Raw genomic sequence first — 23,739 nt, 5'->3', positions numbered from 1 at the left:
ACCAGTAGTCCTTATCACACTCTGATAGCTACTATGGTAGCACATAAAAACAAATCAAAGACAATATCCTAGGACTTCCTACTCTCAACATTGTTGAAGTGTGCAATAAAAATGCAGAGGAGCAAGGAGAGGAAATGGGTGGAGGAATAACGCCGAGCACTAAAAGAACAAAGAAATCGGGTGGATACACTACTACAGACAGAGGGGGGGGGGGGGGGGGGGTGAGGGTGCAGCACTGCAGGAAGGTGGTTACTGCCAGAATAGGTCAGGTGAGCGCAACAATAGGACAGAGAGGAGAAGAAATGACTTGCTAGATTTATATATCTTTCCACATGTCATATCATCCATAAGAATCTGTTACCTTTGCATGCAGCTGAGGCTCTGAATACAGGTTGAGTGTTATATTCATACCATCTGCTCAGCGTGCCACATTATGTGAATCATTACATTTCGGACAACTTGATCTGTGCGGGCAGGAACTACATTTATACAGCAGCCCATGTACAGAGGTTACCCTGGCCAGTAGTAATTACAAAGTAAGTTGCACTTAACGGTAGTGTTCCTTCAGGACATGTCTATCTAAGAGGGTTTGGCTTTGTGGCAACTGGCAACAGAAATGATGTTCAAATCTTGCAAACTTCTGCCAAATCACAGGCAGAACAGTTGCAGTTGTTGCGACGACTGTTCCAGCTGCCTGTCTGTGTCGCCCTCATTCTGCCAGATGTCTCAGCGGAGACCAATTACTGAGGCTCGATAGGCCAGCAACAAGCCAGTATCTTGTGGGCCAGGGCTGCTGTGAATAACCATTTGAAGGCGGGAACAAAAAGCCAATTAAAACAAGACACCCACAATCTGCCCTCAACCCTGTCTTCATCAGCAACACTGGACAACTGAGGAATAAACCGTTATATTTGTCACACAATCTCAAATATTCAACCAAAACGAATAAAAAAAAAAACAAAACACAGCAAAAAAACAAACAAATTCTGTTGGTGTCACAGGGTTTACTGGCGCAATGCTCTGCAGATTCAACAATTGTTACATGGATCAAGTCATGCCCTAAAGGTCACAATGGGTTATTAGAATGATGCTTTGCACAGCACCGTGAGAAAAAAAAAAGTGTTACACATAAGAGCAAAACCAATTAAGCATTACAGATTACTGGAGGAAGGCTCTGTAATTCTTATATAATGTTACAGCAGGGCACTGGAGTGAAGCTCTGCAGGTTTCAATGATACGGGAGATGGTGGGAAACAAAGTACTGGAGTGATGTCCTCCAGCACTCACTGCTACAGAATACATGGCAGCAACGCTCTGCCACTGAGATTAATTATACAGTAGGAAGTAAAGCAAGGTTTTGCTATAGACGCTGGTAATAAAGCCATTATTGAAGTAACACTGCAGTATTGATGGAGCATCGGATGTCCATAATAATGTGTCGGGACGTGGGCTATGCTCAGCGGGATGCTGTACACATCGGAGGGGCTCTCACAAGGAGCAAAAGAGAGAGGGGCAGAGGCCGTCTCAGCTAAGGAGCTGTCTCCCGTGAGATGACTGTCATGATATGTGCAACCTGCCTGCTAGTGTTCTGCAGCTCACAAGCACCTAGCGAGTCCCACTGCTGGGATCCTGCAGGCAGGGGAGATGGGGGGGGCTGCATTAAAGAAGCGCAGGCTGCTTAGTTGAAAACGAGGGATAGCCAGCACTTGCTCTCATATTAACTCAATAGTATTTCTCATGCAAGAGCTTTAACACGTAACCCGGCCCCTTCTGTAACATTCATTTTTAATACTGTCAAACAACTATTTGTAACTGGCGAGACATGTGCAGTCTGCGCAGCCTGTCGGGGGGGTGGGCTAGTGGGTGCAAGTGTCCGGGTGTGTCGGATGTATGATGAACTACTGAGTTGAAAGGTGCAGCTGCAGACATTAAACCTAGCCCCTGCCAAGCGGGTCTCCTGTAAGCTGCCGACTGCTCTGGCAGGGAAGGGTTAACACAAAAGCTGCGCTACTGGCCTTTGGCAAGGATTTGGGCTGACGGATTTATACAAAGCATGGGGTGGGGGGGTTGGGGGGAGCAAAATTCATCCAATTTAGTCAAACACACATTGCAGACCGAGAGGGTAGGAAAAGCAACGGAGCTGGCTTAGACCTGCAAGGCTATACAGGTCACGCTTGCAAAACAAAAAAACTAAAAAATAAAATAAAAAAAAGAACAGAATAAGCAGGTATGAGAAGTCTAACCGCAGCATATTTCTGGACCTATTTGGCATCCCAAAAAAAACTCAGCTTAGTGAAGGGGCTGATTTTTTGGGGCTTGTGACCACTGCAATGAGAATGATTATGTCCTTATTGAACAAACGTTTGTTGGCGTCATTGCCGGGTTGTGTGTGATGGGGCAGACTGATCATCCCCATCTAGAATGAGCAGTGGGGACTGTAGGCCTCACCGCGTGTGTAAGGAGGAGCAGAGTACCCGGACACACATGCCTGGTATGGAGGAGGGGCTCTTTATAAGCCCCACCCTTCCCTGTAGTGCATGCATCCCTTCCTTAAACTTCAGTCAAAGCAAGGAGGGCAGTAACAGTCTCATAGCAGCTCCTTGAAATCGACACGGAGAAGATTAGTGCTAATTCCCCCATCATGACCAATACCTATGAAAACAAATAAAAACCTAAATGGGAAACAGGAATCTGTAAGATTCTACTCTTCGCTTCCTGAAGTTCAGCTTCAAGAAAGCAGAGGGAAGAGTAAAAAGGCTGAACCCCTTTTATAAAAGTGTTTCGGGAGATGTCTCCTCTTTGCTAGACAAAGAAGATGGGGTGTAGAGAAGGGGCAGTGTGAGAAAGGCCAGCTGCGATTTTTTTTACTTCTCATCCTAAGCTCTGCACCTCCCCCCCACACGTTGGGAGGGTCAGTTCTCAAATAAAATTCCTCTCCGAGTCTATAGCACCATAGTCCACAGCTTGAGAGCCCCCACCGTGAGCAAGAGGTGGGGAAAGATTTTGTCCTTACAGCAGTACCAGGTTGGCAACTCAACGTCTCTACCTCTCCACGCCAGGAAAGGTGCCACTCGTTGGCTGCGTGCTAAGGTCACCGTCGTTGTTGTTGTTTGTCAGTGGCACTGGCTCCGAGAGCAGGGACCGTCTTGGTTGGAGGGGAGAAAGGTGCCGTTCAAGCTCCGCCACAGTTTCTCTAGAAGTGGAGGGCTGTGGAGAGCGCGGGGTGGAGGTGCGAGAAGCAGGATCAGATGCCGTTTGGGAGCTACGGTGGATTCGGTGGCTCACGATGATATTATTGCCGAAACCCCCCATAGATGCCATAGTTGTGCTCTGCTCTCTCTGGACCACTGCAGTCATCCCTCCTTCTGCCATAAGTCGCTGGATTCTGCTCAGAGCGTCCTCCTGACCCTCTCCTGTCGGACATGAAGGGGCAGAGTGTGAGGGAAGAGAAGGGCTGTAGTACAATAGAGAGAGAAGCATAAAAAGTGCCAGTATAAGAGGTTATGTCCTGAAGATAAAAAGTGACAAGTTTGGGGAAATGACCCAACCCAGGAGACAATACAAACAAAAAATAAATTGTCTATATGTAATAGAGTGTGAGGATTCACAACAAGCATGAAGTGGAAGGCTGAACGAGTGCTTAGCCCTGTAAGCGTAGGCCTTTATTGCACAGCAAAGCATTGTTGTAAATCCTTACATCCAGCAGAAGTACTAATAAATCGCAGCTGTAAATTTGAGAAAACAGGTCAAGATTTAACCCATCCCACCTGAGCCGGGCGCCTCTCCAGACTCCAGGTTCCCTTCTTGCAACTCTGCTGCAGTTGTGCCCTCGGAAGTGCTGCTGGACTGTGCCACTTGCTCATTAGTGGAACCTGCTAGAGTAGACGAGAAGATAGCACAATAAGATTAGATGAATGTTGACCTCATCCTTCACACTGCAAGTTCTGCTTTAGATTCTGATAAACTTCACACAAAAAGCTCAAAAAGTGGGAGTGAATAAGCAAAACAAATCAAAAGTGGTGGTGGCTGGTCCAGCTAGTATAGTACAGGTAGTATCTAGCGCACTTAGATCTGCAGGAAAAGTATCCAGCATTCAGAGATGCAATCAGAAAACAAACAAGTTACCAACAATGGGGAACGTGAACCAAAGAACAAAATGGAAGAGCGGTGCATTCCAACTCTTTCCTCAATATTTGCTTTCAAGCAGCCAGTTGGCACAACTGCCCATTAAGGGGACATTATTATTATTATCCTTTAGGCATTGCCTGAGAATTGGTAGAGATTGGCGCAAAAAGATACTTACTATCTTCCATATGCTGCAATCCTCTGTCACTACTTCTGAGGCGGAGGTGTCCAGCCCTGCCCCATTTTTTTTATTTTTTTTTAAATCAGAGCTGTTCTATATAATACTAAAATATTACACATGGCACTGCTGTGTGAAAAAATGGCAGCAATGGGGATACTAGCTATGGCCCAATGTAGCCGCTTACCCTCAGCACTTGGAACAGTGGGCCTCGTCTCCGGTACCTCCCTTTCAGTCTGTGTCTCTGCATTCTGTAACTGCGGGGCGGGAGTCTGGGTGCCCTGGGAAGTCACAGAGGTGCTTGGATTCCGAGGCTGGAGGCCAATGGCATTCATCAGACCCATGTCTCTGTCTGACCTCCAGGTGGCACGGCTGGTCCTGAGAGAGGAACAGGACACACAGTGTGACCATTACAGCGTCACTTCAACTTATCAACCCTTTATATCTGGTTCAATTGTTAACCAAGAAATGCGTTTTTCCCCTCACCAAGTGAAGTTTATCTGGCCCCGAATCATGTGTAGGACATTTTTGGGGAGGCCAACGTTTAAGGAACTATCCATCTTAAAGAGACTAAAATTTAAAGTTGTACTTGTTCACCTGCAAGGCTTACCTCTGCGCCTTTTAGCCATGTCTTTAGTTCTTCAAATCATATGTTTACTTTCGTTGCCCTGGGATACAACACAGCTGATATGCTCTTTGTAATGAATACAGTTGTAATCACAGATCAGCTCTGCATCATATCCCAGAGCATATAAACTGGTGCTACAAAGACAAGGTGAAAAAGCATATTATTGAGTGTAAAATATTTCTTGCCTATGTTTCGGCAATACAGCATTGTCCCCTACAGCTGCAGCCCTCAGGAAGGTTGAAACTCACTCCTGCCAAGGCAGCCATTTTATTGGAGACCGATAGGTAGTGTTGTGGTCCATGGTCAGGACAGACTTCCCTGACTGCAGCAGACATCAGGGGTCCAGTCACATCTCTGGAACTTAGGCAAGTAATATTTTGCATTAATATTTTATATATTGATGTCACCCCAGCCTGAAGCTGATGTGATCTATAAATATAGAAAATGCATTGTGTACTGTGCCGCTCCAATTCTGCTGTATTTAATGAGTGCATCCCCATATCCCAGGCGACCTCTGACTATCCCAATCCCATCACCAGCCATTCAGTGATGAGACATAGAACAAAGCAAACCACCTTCATGTATAACACTGTGGAGGAGTCACCCCTCTCTCTCTCATCATGGTGGCATCTAACCCCCTATAGCAGTGTTGGTTAACCTGTGACACTCCAGGTGTTTGTGAAACTACAAGTCCCAGCATGCTTTGCCAATATATAGCAGCTTATTGCTGGAAGGGTATGCTGGGACTTGTAGTTTCACAACACCTGGAGTGTCACAGGTTAGCCAACACTGGTTTATAGTCATCTCATTCTCTCTCTCACCCAGGTCTCTCACTGGTCCGAGTAGTGTTATGCTGCAGAATAGCCTCATTCATCTGCTCCCAAAACTGGTCACATACGTTGTCAAATGCCCTGAAAAGAGAAAATATTAAAAACTCAGTGACACAACAGCAAGGACTTACTGACTCCGATCTATAAACAGTCGGCACACAACACCATTAGGAATCTGAGGGTAAATCTACATATATCCACTAGTTAGTATTACTCTATTTGTTTTATTATTTATGGCCATTTATAATACTCCCTATTATTTCATAAGGAAACAGTGACATTACTGAGGCATGAGGCTCAGACTGCCTCATATTGCAGGGATATCACTGGTTCATAGCGAATGACATGCTGCATTATTACATACTGGTTCATCCCGCCCAGTGGCTGCCCCCACTTTATGTAGGTAACCAGTACACTTTAAATCATCATCCAGGTGTCAGAGACACAAGACAATCCTCATGTATGCGGTGACATTTCAGTGCATTATAAAAACAAACTGTGCTCTGAAAATAGCTCTCTGTTCCCTACTACAATGCATTGTTTTGATAGACGATAGCCTCCTTGTGCGAGTCTGTATTATGAACAAAGAATATCTTCCGCTGGTTGCTAAGCAATGGCTCCGATGCGAATGGGTACTGTGACTAAATTTTGGCAAGCTTTTGTCTCTCTCATCAGTTTACAATTAAATATCAAACACTGGTGGACTTTCATTAAATACAGACCTCAGCAATGTACTGTTGTCTTCTTTCAGAATCTCAGAAACTTCAAGTACTCTACCTGGTTAATTCAGCAAAACATACTTCTGTTACAGCCCAAGTATTTTATCCTGCAGTACCTCTCAAATGCTGAGTTTCTGGGGGCGCTGCTCTGTCTAAAGGACTGGTCACTGAACATCAAGTTACACAAGCTATTCCATACTCAACTGTAATGAATTCAACAATTAAGAGTACTCTAGTACAAATCAATGCAAATGCAAAACAATAGAAGAGGGGCTGCTTGGCAAACACCTCCTAGACACACAGGGAGAAGGTGTAGTTGTGAAAACATCTGTCTACATACATAGTCTTTGTTATCCCCACCTTTCTAACACACACACGCACAATGCCTCCATACATAACACCACTTTTCACCATACATCTTCATTGGTTTTTGCTCTCTCTGCTCAGTGACAGACTTCACTGAAAGCCACATGGGAGAACACAACAATGTATCTGAAAGACTCTTGTTAATTAGGGATATTGACCGGATGATCAATAACCACAGGAAGCGATAAACTAATGGCGCTTAGAAGATGAAACCTGATTTAAAAGGAATCAAACAAACGACATAACATTAAACTGACACATGGAGCTCATTAGCGGCAACGTCAGTACAACAAGTATCCTGGGCTGTTGTCTTAAAGCTCCTGGGGAAATAAGCCAATATCCAGGGTAACGAATGCCGATTGCTCAAAGCTTCGACAGAAAAGATAAAATAAAAGGACACCAGACGCCATAAAAGGACAGAAACCTTGCAGGGATGAATTTGAGGATGTGCATATATGGACACCTAACTCTTATTTCCCACCAGGTTCCATCAATCACGTTGGAAGCCATTTTTCCTAATACAGGAGAGAGTGGGCTTCTTTCTATCACGCAATGTAAAATAAAGGAGCTGTCCGTACTATCAGCAACCCACCCCGAGACAAAGCGTTCTGAAGACTGTGGTATAACTTGGCAGGAGGGAGAGAAGGAACGAAGACACCAGGGGTACTGATGAAATGAGAACTTGCATAAGTCAGCAGAATAGAAAAGAACTTTATAAAATCGTAGTGCGTACTTATATAAATTCAGAAATGAAGTTGCTCAATCAATTTATAGGCTCATTGGAGGTGCTTGAAAGGGTGGGGTTATCCTAAAAGGAACACTGTTTAGAGTTAGGACCATCCTATTAGCAAAAGCGCCGTGGAGTGGCGGGTGGCTTAAACATACATTTGCAAATGTGTGCAACTAAGACTTCTGCCATTTCTACTGTAGATAAAAATGCAAGTCGTGTGCTGGGGGAATTTTCTGTGTACTTATATAAATGTCAGGAACGGACATTGGATGGCAAGAAAGCAGTGAGCCCATACGCAAATGATCAGGAAAGAGTGAGACTACCAAGGGGGAAGGTAGTGGCTGTACTGCCCAGCCCGAAATACAAACCTGTAAGAGACACGTTGGGCAGAACTTTGTACTAACCTATACTGAAGTATAAATAAACACATCACAACTAGGTGACGAACAATTCCATCTTCCACCTAACACTTACTCTGGTCGGCAGATCACCAAGTCTCCCTTATTGGTACCATATGCTAATCCTAGGCCAGGTTCAGGCAGCCAACGGGCAGAGTTGATGCTGACGTGTCTCCTTTGGTCCGCAGGCATGGGATACAGCACGTTAAAGACACGCTAAAAATAAAGGAGAGAAAGTCAGTATAAGTTCTAGATACTGTAGACAAGACTTAACATCCAACATATGCTTAGTGTCGTGATAAGTAATACGACAATGATCATCTTAATTTTGTTAGGATATAAATAAGTAATAGACTTTGAGAGTAGCAGATAATCTTGTCACGGACGAGAGAGAGGAGAGAAACCTGTGGACTGCTCTAACCATGGAACATCCCCCTCCCACGTATAATTGGTACAGTCTTATCCATCCTAAAACGAAGAGATTGTAAGCAATGTGGCACTGACAGATAACCCATTATGACTTCATGAACATGAATCAATACCAGCAGTAGATATTGGAATCCAGAACACGTGGGTGTCAATAAATGAAACAAGATTCTCCCTCGCACAGTCATGTGAACAAGCACGTGCTACATCCAATCTCACACGTCAAGTAACGCAACCAAATTTATGGTCATTGTTTATTCAACAAAATAAAAGGGAGTTGACAAGACAACGCCATGTGTGAAAAAGTAAAAAGGTAGCAAAATCCCTATAAAAGATGTTTTTAGTATTAATGTTTCACAGGCAAAAAATGAAGCAGGTCCCCTGAGAATATTTTGATGCATACAGAACACCACTTGGGATATACAACTAAGCATGAGGTGCTTGGTTGCATATCCCAAGAATTTTTTTTAAAAAATCCTGGACTTAGCAGTTACACTCAGACCACTGGAGTGAGGAGAAACGTCGGTGGTCAGTTTAAGGATAGTCTATTCCCCCCCCCCCCCCCTCCCTCACCATCACTCTGCACAGTATGTAAATTTAGAACCCGGCGGGACAGTAGTTCCTGTATGTGACATCCGGAGCTTCTCCCAACACCAGACTGAGGGCTTCTGCTTTGGATATCCAGGGAGCAGAACTGCTGTGTATACTAAGCGGTTCTACGTACGACACGGGTGATAGTGATGTTTCTTCTTTGGCTGTCTAACGGCAAGTGAGTCAGGTCATCCAGGGCGAGTGGGTTTCTAAAGACTATCAATTACCCACCCATCATTTTAAAACGGTGTTGCGCTCCGCATCAGTGTATGTGACATCACATTAAATGTGGGTGTATAAGTTTCATATATAAGTGTACCGAGCAATGCGTAGGGTAAGACAATCTTGGTGAATTTTTTTTTTTTTTAATTAGATGGAAGGTTGGCTTTCAAGCAGAGTTCATGTAGAAGTGTGAAGGGTAGTGGTATAATGGTTGAGAGCCCCTCGTACTGATAAAGCATTATGATGTTTGGCAACCAGACAACAAGCGAGCAATCCAAAATCCAGGTCACCCACACAAAAAAAGTTAATACAATACAAAATATGTGGATGAGCATTGAGGTGCCTCACAAACCACCCAGCATCATCCAAATGGCAATTATGTAACAAAGAGGGTTACATTTGAAGAAGTTCGAGAAACACAAGGAGACTGAGCAAGGAAACCAGGGAGCTCCCATTTAGCAATGAAAAGGCTGAAGCCTCCTCTCCTCCCTATTCCCTTGTGAGGTTCTGTGTATGTGTGTGTGCTGAGAGCTTTCCTAAAACTGTCATTAAAAAGCAGAGAGTCTGTGGCTGCCGTCAGCCCGTAACCTCTCTGCCTCCCTCACATTCACACGCTCCCCAGAGAGCTTTTAGACTCGTGTTGCCAATAAAGGCTTATCAACACGACCCTACTGCCGAGGTCGCATGTGTCATAATTACCGAGGAAGCTGCTTTTAATCGCATGACACTGTTTCACAGAAAATTAACAAGATTGGATCTTGAGAAGAGATAATCAGGGGCGACTGCCCTGTGCAATTAATCCTTCTCTCTATTCCCTCCATCCCACACACACAGCTTACAGCAACTCCTCATCAGAGGCACTGCAAAACCAACTCTGCACCATCCATCCTGGCCTGCAGCATCCCCTAAAACCCTGTTCCTGATGCCACCAAGAGCCACACATCCCTATCCCGGCAACTTTCTATGCCCTGCAGGGCCCATTTGCTATTCTAGATTTGTACCTACCCTCCCACACAGAACCTCAAACTCGCTTGAATGTTCCCCAATGTACACGGTTACCATGGCACCCAACAACTAGCACCTTATTATAAAACTGACCTGTCAACCATGACCAGCTTAACGCCACAAGTTCAGCTTAATTACCTGGCAGGTCGACTGTCACTCATTCTTCCGGCCATTATTAAAGGACCATTTAACTTCTAATGCAAGCTGTTCTCATATAAAATAATATCTAACACCATCCAGGTATACTGTATACATGTAAGGGTTTCAGAACTAAACATTTTGGGTAAATAATTCAATCACAGGGGAGCATTGTTATACAAAATGTAACATTGCAGTAATTGTGTGCCTGAGCTGGCTGCAAACAAGGACAACAGCTTGCAGTGAGGTAGATAACAAGGTTACAGAGAATGTGGGCTATAGGAACTGTCACCTAGACGTTGGCGAATATTGTCATCTTAAGCTTTGTGATCCTTTAACAATTAACGAGGGAGACCGGAATAAACTCTAGAGCATTTGACAGTCCTAAATTCTATATAGCACTTAAAAAGGTCAGTAGAACTAAAAGAGTATTTGTATTTTTCTCAAAATGTCAAAGAATGAAAGGTCATTTGCGAGCCGTTGCCTTGTAAGAGACAATAAGTATAGAGGTGTAGGGCAGAGTAATGCTAAGATTTAGCCAACATCTATTCAGTGTTTCATATTCAGAAACGCTGGACAGAATCATCCTATTTAAAGCATGTTTATTGATGCAACTTTTTTAGGATGCATATTTAAAAAAATAAAACAAACAAACAATAATAATAATAATAAAAATGACCATGTGAATATTTCCAAAGTGTTAGGTCTCAGGTACATCCGAACCTCACTGATTGGCCAATAACTGAGCACTAGAAACTTGAGCGTTCAAAGGCGGTGGGGGCAGTGTTATCCCCTTGAACCTCTATGTTGCCAAAATAGAGTATCTTCGGAAGAGTCACAATGCCTGAAAATCAAGCATCAATCGAATCCGATGCTCGATCACATCCTTTGTGATAACTTTCCAACCCTCCAGTACCCTGCATCCTAGTGAGAGTTCCAGGTTAGACACAGGGGCGAACCTAGACGTAATTTTTAGGGGGGTGGGCGATTTTGCATAATCCCGCCCCTCCTTCATTCCGATTGGCTGGCCCGGAAAACCCCGCCCATCACCTGAGATTGGACCCGCCCCTCCACCCGTTTTGATCAGCATCTTGGACCCAAATTTAAAGGACTTCTAATGTTAGGGGGGGATATTGCCCCGACCGCGGTCCCCCCTCCCCTTGGATCCGCCACTGGTTTGACAGGGTCTTCTACTAGTCAGTGATTACTGGAACACATCTGATAATGCTTTTGAACTATTAACTATATCAAAAGATAAACGACCATTAGGACCGATATCGCATTAGTGTGTATGCTCCCATGATCATATTTTATCGTATGGTTTCATTTGTTTTCATAAACTTCCTAAAAACCACAATCAACAATGGAACGATGTCGGCATTTTGCAATATGTGTATGCACTCAGGACCAGTAGTGTAGGCAGATCTCCATAGAGTTTACAGGGTCAGGATCTTTTCAGCAGATGGTTATGACCGATAAAGATCACAGACCTGAAGGTAACTGGTGTAGGTATGTACACACATGAATCTGCAAGCTGATCGGGACTTTCAGTCGTTGGTAAAATCAATACAGAAATTGCATCTGCAGTCATTTTCTGTAGTGTGTACCTAGTTTAGTTTTGTATTGCTTTTCTTCTGCTTGTGAAGTTTAATATATTATATTTTGTCTACGTTACAGGATCAAATGACTTAAATCATTACAAACATAAGTAGCAAATCATGGAGATGCCACAGACAGAATGTGGTGGATATTAACTGTAAGAAAGCTGTACTAGTATTAAATGATGAAATGAGGATTTTGTAACTGTGAAAAGGACAGAAAGCCAACACAAAGAAATCCAAGATTAAAAGTCCAACACGGAACAGAAGAGCTTTAAACAGCGAGTGTCTACGTGTAACCACAACCACCGTCGAGGAAGAGTAAAATGTCATTCTGGCACAAATTTATTACTTTACTCAGCTGTTGTACTACAGTAATGATAAACTGGAGATGTTTGGATATTATTAGTACAGACAATTTGTCATTGTAAACACTGTGCATTCCATTCCAGTCTTGACCATTACTACATTTTATCTGCACCTGCATAAGCATCACAAATAAAAAAAATAGATAGATAATGTTATTAATCTATTGCTACAACAACAAACATGCGCTACGTTCTCTTGGTGTGGTTAAGCTAGAATCCATATCAACGTCTAGAAAACACAACACGATCATTTCAGAACCTGTGCCCCAATTCTTCAAGGTTATTCCAACTAGCAATTCCTGCTTGTCCACAGGTGAGTCCATTTATTAGAGGCCTAGGTATTTTGACTGACCAATCAGCTCTCAAGAAAGGATCTTAAACTGATGACATTTGATGATCGTTGTCAATCCTGGTCACCTGTGTAGGCGGTCAGCCAACGGCGCTGACTAGGCCAAGGGTGGCTAAACTGGACATAGATATGGTCATTATTGCTTAACTTGAACAATCAGAAACTATGTTTTACCAGCTTTAGCTTCCTAACAATATAGCTGGAAATGGGCAACGCATCTGATTGATTGATTAACTGCCAATCAATGCATTGTATTGCTGGCATAATGAACACACAGAAAGAACACATACTTTGTTTCAGAAGGTTCCACCTCCACAACAATGAAATAGGAATACCCGAAATTCTATTAAATAAAGCCGTTCCACACTTATCCCCACCACCCTGCTATATCCCAGCGTTCTTCAATTTTTAATCAATCCACTGTATACCAACTTGTCATGGATAACACCTTAAACATTATCTAGTATTTTGCTGGACAAATAAGACAAGGTCTGGGAGCTGTGGTTGGCGTACATATCCATTATGCCCACTGATCCCTAATTAAATCTCCTAACAGTAGTGCACGCAGCTCTCCCTTTTCAAGCAGAGCCGTGTGAAGCGAGGGCAGGGTCCAGCCACCTCCATTATACAGTGCCCCAGGCTTGGAGGGGGTTTCCAGGCACCAGGAAACCCCCCTCAGTTTGCCTATGTCCCCCCCCAGATCTGAACAGTGCGAAAGATATGTATACTGCATTTGTTTTGTCTGACAAACAAAAGAGAACCACTGTGATTATATTGTTTACACACAAATTTAAGATGGTGGACAAACAAGGTCGTATTCCAAGACAGAAATTGACAGCTACTGACAGGAGAGGTTTGTCAGCAGGGCGGGCACATTGCTTATTAGACTGGCACAGAAAGCACAAGCATGGTTAATACAGAATGATGAAGGAAGTCGGAATGCACCACACAGAGTGTGAATCAACCCCTCTATGATCACATAAGTCTATCAATAATTAGTGAGGGGAGGTGCACCCGCATACATTTAAACATTTGAAGAAGACAAGATGAAAGAACAGAAGAATTGTATTTCCAGGGTACTCTTTTTTTTTACTCTTTGTGTATGATAATCCATTATTAAAAGTATATATTTTATTGGTATGCAATAAAAACAATTATAGCAAAATATTACAAAAAGGAGAAAATGGTAATGAGTGTAATTTTCTCCTTTTTGTAATATTTCGCTATAATTGTTTTTATTGCATACCAATAAAATATATACTTTTTATAATGGCTGATCATACACAAAGAGTAATAAAAAAAAAGAAAAAAAAAAAAAAAAAAGAAGAGTGCCCTGAAAATACAATTCTTCTGTTCTTTCACCTTGTCTTCCTCTAATACAGAATGGTGCCTGGTGCATGGCTTGTAGAACCACACAACAATGGTTACATATGTTCCCAGGAGGAGGAAGAGATGCATGGAGAGATCTGACTGCCCACTGCGGGGGAGCAGGAGTGTTCAGCACCCTCCTTCTGCCAGATCGCAGCCTGGCACTTGTGACGGACTAAGGCCTGGTGGTGGGAAGGAGTCGAAGGAAGGAAATGGTTTTGCACTCCATATAGTGCAGTGAAGAGAGCCTGAGCAGACATATCCTTGGCATGAGTTCAGATTCCTATACAAGCACCAGCAGCCCCCGCAGGCAGCGCTCCTAGGCTGCCTGTTCTGTCTGCCAGCTTATTTCTGGCACTGCCACCCCAGTGTCTGCCTGTGAACAGTGTGCGCACAAACTGCTGGGAATATGACAACCGAGAGCCGGCAGCCGGTGGACATAGAAAACATTTAAATTAAGGCAGAATGAAAGGAAACACAAGTTGTAATATCATTAGAGAGCAGAAAGCTCTCAGACAGAACGATCTGCAATAAAGAGCGACCTCTGCATAGAAGACGGGACACACCTGTACACACTGCTGTTTCAGGACCTACACTCCTTATTCAATCTAGGCTGTGTATACTCATGCAATCGTATTACCAATGCAGATTACTCACTCTCATAGAAGTCTCCCCTCCGTGAGGTTTCTGAAGCCGGAAGACCTGAGCCACCATATGCTCCGTGGAAGGGTGAAGCAGGATCCTGCGAGAGGCCAGACCTACCATGACGTATCTGCCCATAGGTGACAGGCTCACTGAGATGGCGTTGGGACCTGCACAAAGCACATAGGTTGTAGTGTAATACGCCCCAAGATGTGTACACAGAATTTGGCACCAAACAAGCCTGCGACTTACCAAAACGCTTAGTGAAGAGGATCTCGCCCAGGTTGTGTGGGGCCAAGGAATAGACCGCCAAAATGCCCTCGTCGGGGAAACCCCGTTGGCTGCTTGGGATAAAGGCTGCAAGTAGCTGCCCGTCAGAAGAGATGTCACAACTGGCATCGTTGTAGATTTTGCAGTTCTGAACAAGTACATTAGCAGTAGCTGCAACAACAGAGGGGTCACAGTTTATTTTATCATCCCCTCCATACTGGAGCAGTCTTATTAAAGGGAAACAGGCAGTCCTATAAATGACCACTTACCGTTACTGATCTCTGGCAAATCATATTTAGTGAAGTCCCACCACTGCAATCTATAGGTTGTGTTTGCAATGTTACTGGCCACAGCAGATTGTCCATCTCCAATCACAGCACCTGTGGAGGAAACGAGACATCGATCTGAGACCACATATTGTGCAATCAGTTAAAGGGACAGTTTATTCTAAGCATCCCCTCCTCCTGCTACCTATGTATCAACATCTCTGGGAATCCTCCTTGGGTCTACCATGAGTACCTCATAGCAGCTGGCACTCACTAGCCATACTGGACTTTCCATACACTCAAGCTGCTAGAAGGAAAGAGTATGTTTTAACGAGGCAGCGGGTTGGATAAAATCAGGACCTGTCTGGTTAGGTGACCCGGTCAATGTACAACTTCTATACGCTTCCATTTGAATGCTCCGACCAGTATCCAGTTGTGAAAATTCCTCTAGTCTGAACTGAAAAGCAGCTGCTATGAGGCAAGGGAATACCCTAGATGTAGAGCACCTACATTTGTAAACACATGGGTCTTGCAGAAGCGGACAACATCTTTATCAGAATGAAAAGATAAAATAATGTCTCACGAGATGAGAGTGAGATTAGAGCAGAGGGATCCTGATAAACACAAGGATACTAAGCAGAAATATCTGTATGAACGAATGCTGACCTAATATGGTGTTAAATAGAGGAAGAAACTGAAAAGGAAACAAACAACAAAGAAAGGAAAATACAGTTCTTTTAAAAACCAATAATTGTAGCAAGCAGTTTAAAAGGACAATTGAAATTGAAGGGATTACAGAGAAAAGAAAAACAACAGAGTGGCTTAGAGGTAGCAGATAGGGGAAAGTGGTAGGCAGTACTGTCAGAGCAGAGTAACTATGAGAGGAGGAGAGTCCAGGAGTACATCATCATCAATTTATATATATAGTGCCACTAATTCCGCAGCGCTGTACAGAGAAATTATTCACATCAGTCCCTGCCCCATTGGAGCTTACAGTCTAAATTTCCTAATATAGACACACACACTCACACAGACAGACGGACAGGGAGGGAGACAGACAGTGAGAGACTAGGGTAAATTTTTGATAGCAGCCAATTAACCTACCAGTATGTTTTTTGGAGTGTGGGAGGAAACTGGAGCACCCGGAGGAAACCCACGCAAACACAGGGAGAACATATAAACTCCACACAGATAAGGCCATGGTCGGATTCGAACTCATGACCCCAGTGCTGTGAGGCAGAAGTGCTAACCACTAGGCCACTGTGCTGCCCTAACACCAGAGGCACCACAGGGAGACTAAAAGCCACATGATCCCTGGCCAGACCGAGAGAACAACGTCACCCATACTGAGCAAAGACACCGGGAATGCAAGGTCAACGTCTTGGACCTCACCCTTCAGATGGAACCCTCAGGACACGGATACGATGTACCAACACCTAAACTGCATGCCACCACCAAAGCACTATACCACTAAAACCTCCCCAGGGGAGACACTAAAGGACAGCAGTATATGGGGAGATATAGATGACCATACAATAGAAAACAAAGAGGGACCCTAAAGGGACAACAACAGTAGAACAGACAGGAGAAATAACTTGGATGTTTAGACAAAAACAGGGAACTAGAATTCATGCAAAACACTCACTAACAGTAAACACTAAAGCGGAGAAAGTTGATGAACTGATCGGAGAGGTGAATGTGTATGAACTGCAAAGTTGTCTATGTTAAAGGCTTTTTCCTGAACCGGATGTAACCTAAATATCTAAAGCTAAACAAGCAAATCGAGAGTTTCAATCAGATCGTAAAAGCAGATGATATCTAGGAAAGCTTTAAGAATCAACAGTAGAGAGAAACAATACGGAACAGTATTCCCTGTAAAACAATGTATAACTCTCTGTGTGAAGTCTCAGGTCGTGTTTCTCAATCCTGTTCCTTACTCTGCACAATAATCATCACCCATAGTTCATATCTTGTTTCTTGGGTTCTTATCGGGGCTCTCGCCCCTCCCTGAAGGTAAGAGCCAATCAGTAGCCGCGCGGTCCCCAGGGTCCCACAAATGTGAGCGTGGTATAGTAACAGATCAACATCCTTCCTCCCAACTTACTAACAGAACATGACAATTGTGACTGAAAGAGCCTGAAAGGGTTACGTGTGGTCAGTCCTCATCTGACCACACTTATAGCAGAAGCCAGAACATAATAGAGAAAACCTGTACAGCTTACTCAGGAGTTTCATGCCCTGAAAACTCTGAAAGGAACAGACAGGGAGACGGTGGGGTCAGTGGAACATGTCCCAGGCAGCCTTTCAAGGTAGGGCCTGGGGGGCAGCACGCTCCGAGAGCTGGCTAATGGGAATGAAGGGGGCGATTTCAGCAGACAGGGCCTCTAATGGAGGTCCCATTAGGCTGCCTTCACACTCCGCAAATACATAACTGTCCCCATAAGGCTTATGGCTCATTAGGAAATCTCATTTGCAGTGTTTCCAGCTAGACAAAAGATGGACGCTCAATATGGAGATAGTTAATGGAGAGAGAGAGTCTTAGACTGGTGCCCTTTCATTTATGAGAGTAAACTAATTAGTGTTCCAATTCCATCTGAAGAACTGAACCGAAGCGATAGAGTCACTCTCAGGTCATAACATCAGTGAGTGCTGGATTGTCGATGGTTTCACAAAGTTCCAAAGCAGAACTTGCCTGGCTAATGTTATTCTAACGGGAAGCTGTAAAACAGGCTTATAGAAAAACTAGCAGTAGTGTTTCATAATCGACTGGGCAGTGAAACATGTGAGAGGGGCATTTTATATAAATACTTTCATTGAAAGTATATTAGGGATTGACAGGAGCCCAAAACTAAAACCCTAGGTGATTTCATCTTTAAAGCATTACATATACTCAGTCACGTATAGTAGGATTAGAAATTTGACTTCTACGGTCTATAGTAGACTCAGATGTACTATTACAGGGCCATAAGTTAAAAAAAAAACCAAAAGAAAACCAAAAAAAAAAAAAAAAAACAAAAAACAAAAAACAAAAAAAAAAAAAACAGGTTCCCGGTGTTCAGCGGAAAGGAGTTACTCAAAATTCTCATTGAAGCGGATTGTCTTATTACCCTTAATGGGAACAATCTTCAGCCACACTGAGTACGCGAAATGCGGACTTTGGGTTAATGACGAACTACACCTCTGGGACTAACTATACACAAAGGAACACGACCTGTTCTTACTGCATGTCACCAATTTATTTTCCTGTGGTCTGTAGACCACACTAGTGGCTGTTGCTGGACATTTTCAGCAGAGGCAGGAAAAAAAATCATACCACGAGAAGGCAAATTAATCTGATAGATACAGCCAGCGTTCCGGCAGAGAGCCTGCTTCTTCAGGCATGAATACTTCCGATAGCTAGGGCAATCATTTATCATTAAAACGTACGTTTCACATTTTGAGTGCCCCCCACCCCCCTCCCCAAAACATTCTCCTTGCATCTGAACTGCTGACTAGCACAATGTCACACACTACCTGTGTGTAAGTGGTACAACTTATTCTGATGTTGGCGATTGGCAATTTAGCCCTGGTAAATCTCAATCTAAGAGCAATATAATATAACGATCACATAGCCTAACATCATAGGCTCTTGCCAGTGATCCGTGAGCATACAGGTTAAAAGCTTTTCTTTGGGACAGAGTAGCTCCATCTAGAGCAGTGTTGGCTAACCTGTGACACTCCAGGTGTTTTGAAACTACAAGTCCAGCAATAAGTTGCTATATATTGGCAAAGCATGCTGGGACTTGTAGTTTCACAACACCTGGAGTGTCACAGGTTTAGCCAACACTGATCTAGAGTGTGACAAGTCCATCAACAGCAATAGATTTACCAATAGTCATTGTAGAGCTCCACTTTATATTGAATACAGAATTTGATGGCAGATAAGAACCACTTAGATGCCCTATTTTTTGTTTTTATATAACCTCAGACCCTATCTGACCCTTAACTTTTTACACATTTAGCCTTACATCTGTCTCATGTATATTTAAAATTTCCCAACTCCACTAGATTGTACCGCCTCTATTGGAAAGCTACCCACTACCCTTATAGACACATTAGCGACCCCTATTACAACACAGCGCTCTTTAACCAGGTTGAAGTTCCCAGCCTGACTGTACAAAGTAAACTAAAGTTTGTGTGATTATTACTTTTCCTGCCCAGCAATCAAACGGTAACCTTTAAAGAAAAAAAAAAAAAAAAAAAAAAAATCATAACAGATTATTTAATTTAGCAGTAATTTTAGTTTTAAAACGGAAAAAAAAACAAAAAAAACGGAGGGGTGCGGCCAAACCTTTTTTTTAACCAGATAGCGATATAGTCAAAATGAAACAAAAACAATCAGCATATTATTATTAATTTTTATTTATAGGGCGCCACAAGGTGTCCGTAGCGCCGTACAGGGACAAACGAGTTACAGTACAAGGTGAGACATATCATTTACATTATCTTCACCTATTCACTATGGTTACATAGGAATCTGATCCTGTGGTGCCATTAAAAAGCATTACTGAAAGCTGCCTCTAATTAGTTATATCCTCATTACTGTAAAAGTCCATGACTACACATACACTATGAGAAGTAAGCCGGTGTGTCTATTGAACACAGCTCTATGAAGATAGAACCACACAGGTTAGACTAATGTAGGAATATATCATGTGTGTTCACAGATGGGATGCTAGCCTTTAACCTAGAAGCAAATAGGTTAATGTGTACAACATCTACTCTCTGCTTTAGAAGCAGTAGGAGGAAACGCTCGCTTTCTTTACAAACGCCTGCTGACCCAGCACTGACAACCGCCGCAGATATGACATTTACGAAAGATTCAGAGGCTGACGGCCCATCTGCAGGGAAATTCATTTTCAAATTATCTTCCGAAAACAATTCTGCGGCTGATTTAATGCTCAATCAAGTATTAAATGGCAGGGAAGATCAGGCAAACAAGCCCCCTGCAGCACAGAGAAAAGGGAAAAGATTCAAATACAGCAAGGCCAGAAATTGGTCGTACAAATCCCGAATAGTATGGAACTGTAGAGAACACTACGGCCCTGTGGTCAAAACTGGTCACACCGTGACTGAAGGCAATGACATATGGGAGTCACACCTCTCACCACGAGAGGAATGCTGTAACATGGGATGGAGATGACGATTTGGTACCGTTAAGTCACTATCAACATAGACTTTCTAAAGGAAGGACTGCACCTCACAATATTGCAGAACCCTTCACAACTGGAAACCAGTGCTCAGGCTATAGAGTTCTTTAGGTACCACACGTACACTCATCTGTTTGAAATGAACATGAAGGCAGATTTATCTGATCAGATCACCTTCCTCCATTGCCCTGTATCGAACGCCTATGCTCTTTGCATCACTAACTTGCAAATGTGCATAGTCAGCTGTGATGTATAAGCACTGCAACCTGCATAGGACACCCTGCTATGTGGAGTTCTTGTGGTACTGTTTCCGATGATACTGGCTGCTTGCATCACAGGTCGAGATTGGCTGTCAATAGATCCGCAGTGGCAGATAAACGCACTAATCCCAGAATCCCGAGCATGCGCTTCTGCCCACTGTTGCACTTTGCAGATTATGTTTTTCCCTTGGATTCCACCCCGATATCACCCCCTCTTTCATAGTCACCTCTTGCTGCCATAACTATAGACAACCATCCTGGGATGTTATTTTCTTAACACATGAGGCACACCGGTATGGAAGCCCTTGCTTTTAATATGTTTGGTGTCCCTCATTTACAAAGGCATTTCCAATTTATTTATAAACAACCTGTATTACAAAAGTTATTTGAAGTTTTATTACAGCCTTAATTCCAGGGACGCGGCAGCTTTAATTACTATAAATCCCAGTGGAATAGAGCCCAGTAACTACGGCAACCATAGAGGGAGGGGGGATTTAGTAACCTGGGCGTAAGTCCTGCACACTCCACAACTGACACAGGACAGCTATGGTAGAGGCATTTCCACACTGAGCTTTCAGGGATAGCATAGAACTGTCTGGACTCCTGTGTTGTCATGGCAACCCAATCGCTGCTTTGCTCTTCCTCGTTAAAGCGAGAGGTAATTGGGTTAATTATCCCCTGACGGAAAGGTTTCCTGATGCACCCATTTAAGGGGGTCACTGGAATAACAGCTGCAAAGACGCTTCAGAGTTCTGAATCCCCTTGGAGAAAATACCTTGTGGAATTCCTACATAACATGCAGCAAGCTATACAGGGATCTGAAACTGGCCCTCGAAAAAAACCTAGTGGAATGCAAAACGTCAACCCCAAATCATTGCATTTTACCCTTGATACAAAAAACATACTAGTAGATTAATTGGCTGCTATCAAATTGACCCTAGTCTCTCTCTCTGTCTGTGCTACGAAACTGTAAGCTCCAATGGGGCAGGGACTGATGTGAGCGAGTTCTCTGTACAGCGCTGCGGAATTAGTGGCGCTATAGAAATAAATGGTGATGATGATGATGAGGGCAGCCTCTTGCAGGCAATCTGGCATTGCAAACTACACAGTTAAGTGGACTAAATTAAGGCAGCAGATATCATAACACCAGCACATTGCAATCAATAAACATCGCTTAGACAGACCTAGGAAAAGTATGTCATATTTACATGACTTGTATGTGTCCTTAACATTTAGCAATATTCACATAGGAGTCATCAGAAGTTTCATCATTGTGTGTGACGAAGATGGGACAGGACCAGTGAATAAAGCTTAAAATGTGAAGATCTGGCAGATATATTACACTGTCAATGGGGAGGCCCATCAGAACGATCTCTGGTTTAAGCGCTGCGTTGGAGGGATTAGTAATCTACCTCCACTGTCACACCAGAATGGGCCATCCTGGGAAATAGCGATGTCAAGAGGGGGCAAAAAGCTTCTTTTGGCTACCAGTGCAGCAGGCAAAAGAAAAACTATTTTGCAGGTATGGTCATTGCTGGGAGTTTCTCTTTTCAAACTATTCTACTGGGATAAAATGTTTAACATATATAAAATGACTGGCTGGAGGCCACACGGGCTAAGGAAACGAGAGTTCAAAAGTTCTGAGATGTGGGAAAGCTCCACAGATTCACAAAATCCCAAATCTATAAACGTTTCTCTCTTACATCCTGGTATGAACTGAGAGCCATTGACAAGAACCCTCCCGTTCATATATAGGAGAAGAAATCACCCAACATTAACAGCCAAATGATTTTGCAATAGGAGGAACGTTTTCTATATGAAATATATTCATTTAATTGGGATTTATGCATTTTATAATCTTTTTAATTTTATGTTTCACTGGTATAATACCAATTTACTACATTAATGACCATATACAGGGTATCATTCAAGTATTTACTCAGCTTCTACTTCCATCATTATATCCCCTTATCTTTGTTTACTCTGTTTAGTCTTGCTTCGGAACCAATAAAAAAGTAAAACCAAAGATTAAAGGGAGGGGGGTGATAGTTTGTAGAACTCCCCCAATTTGTTACCTGTCCCCATGTAGCAAATATCTGAAACTAGAAGGTGTTGCAAGACGATTGTTTTATGAGTGCACTTCTATTGAGAGGGGGGTTGTTACATGGAGGGGGAAGGTTATAGACATTATAACGACATAGAATATAATATGAGCAACCAAAAAGATAAAACAATCGTTGAAACTAAATCTTAGGGAGAAAGAAGGAGGAGATGATAATGATGATATAGTATAGGACATAACCTCAATTAAGCCAGATATATCTTGCCCATACCTGCCAGGACTCTGTTGACAGAGGAGTGTGTTGCCAACCCAGGCTGACCACGCTCGTGAAAAATTCCAGCATAGGGAAGGTACTCGGGCAGCAGGAATCTCCTGCAAGGAGAGGAAAAGAGATGACAAAAAATGCTAAGTTATTAAAAACCAGAGAGAAGAAAACACAGGGGGTGCAAGGAAGGTTTTGCGGAGATCAGACACACAGTGTAGAAGACAGAACTGACAAGCAGACAGGTGTTAGGAGGGAGAGAAAGAGTAAGATATGAAAAGACACAACTGATGTATTAGGAGAGAGACCATAATCTTACCTAGGGACAAAGCGCCCCAGTGACGGAGCGGACATGCGGGCGTTTCTGGGGGTCCTGTGCCGAGAACGGTCTCCGTTATCCCTAATGGAAGTACACAAAATAAACTATTGTTACAGAATGTTACTTACTAGTAACAGAACACAAAACCCCTGATTTGTTAATGTGTGTGTACATAAACACAAAAGTGTACAGCTTAGGTTTCTTTACCATCCGGTAATGATCTGCTACCGAATGGAAAAACAACCCAAACTGCCTTGCCCTGCATATGCCTTTTACAGAGGGCAGGAATAACCCATCTATATGACCGCTCAGCTTCATTAATAAAGACAACAGAAGAAAGTGCTCTAGAGAAGACATCTCTAATCTGTACAAGCAGAGGTAATCTTATGGACCAGACTGCATACTGAAGCAGCAGTGTGAGAGAGGACTT

At 43.2% G+C, this 23,739-nt stretch overlaps 1 protein-coding gene across 3 annotated transcripts in view; it reads right to left on the bottom strand.

The window, feature by feature from the left end:
* Window positions 1-984: 984 nt before the first annotated feature.
* AMBRA1 (autophagy and beclin 1 regulator 1) overlaps window positions 985-23,739 on the bottom strand; it is a 55,927-nt gene continuing 33,172 nt past the window's right edge. The window contains exons 10-19 of one of the 3 annotated variants that reach the window (XM_075188204.1): window positions 23,310-23,390; window positions 23,000-23,100; window positions 15,221-15,331; window positions 14,934-15,122; window positions 14,697-14,851; window positions 8,051-8,190; window positions 5,753-5,842; window positions 4,491-4,681; window positions 3,768-3,872; window positions 985-3,413 (exon numbers count right to left, since the gene is read on the bottom strand). In XM_075188204.1, the coding sequence (XP_075044305.1) occupies window positions 3,043-3,413; window positions 3,768-3,872; window positions 4,491-4,681; window positions 5,753-5,842; window positions 8,051-8,190; window positions 14,697-14,851; window positions 14,934-15,122; window positions 15,221-15,331; window positions 23,000-23,100; window positions 23,310-23,390 (1,534 nt within the window). In that variant the 3' untranslated portion in view covers window positions 985-3,042. Of the gene's footprint in view, window positions 3,455-3,767; window positions 3,876-4,490; window positions 4,682-5,752; window positions 5,843-8,050; window positions 8,191-14,696; window positions 14,852-14,933; window positions 15,123-15,220; window positions 15,332-22,999; window positions 23,101-23,309; window positions 23,391-23,739 lie in introns of all 3 variants that reach the window. The other 2 variants (XM_075188203.1, XM_075188205.1) reach the window with 2 other exon arrangements.

The sequence above is a fragment of the Mixophyes fleayi genome, chromosome 10 (assembly GCF_038048845.1).
Source record: "Mixophyes fleayi isolate aMixFle1 chromosome 10, aMixFle1.hap1, whole genome shotgun sequence".
In the NCBI taxonomy this organism is placed as follows: Eukaryota; Metazoa; Chordata; class Amphibia; order Anura; family Limnodynastidae; genus Mixophyes; species Mixophyes fleayi.
Note: the sequence above shows the minus strand (reverse complement) of the source record. Positions and strands in the feature narration are given on the sequence as shown.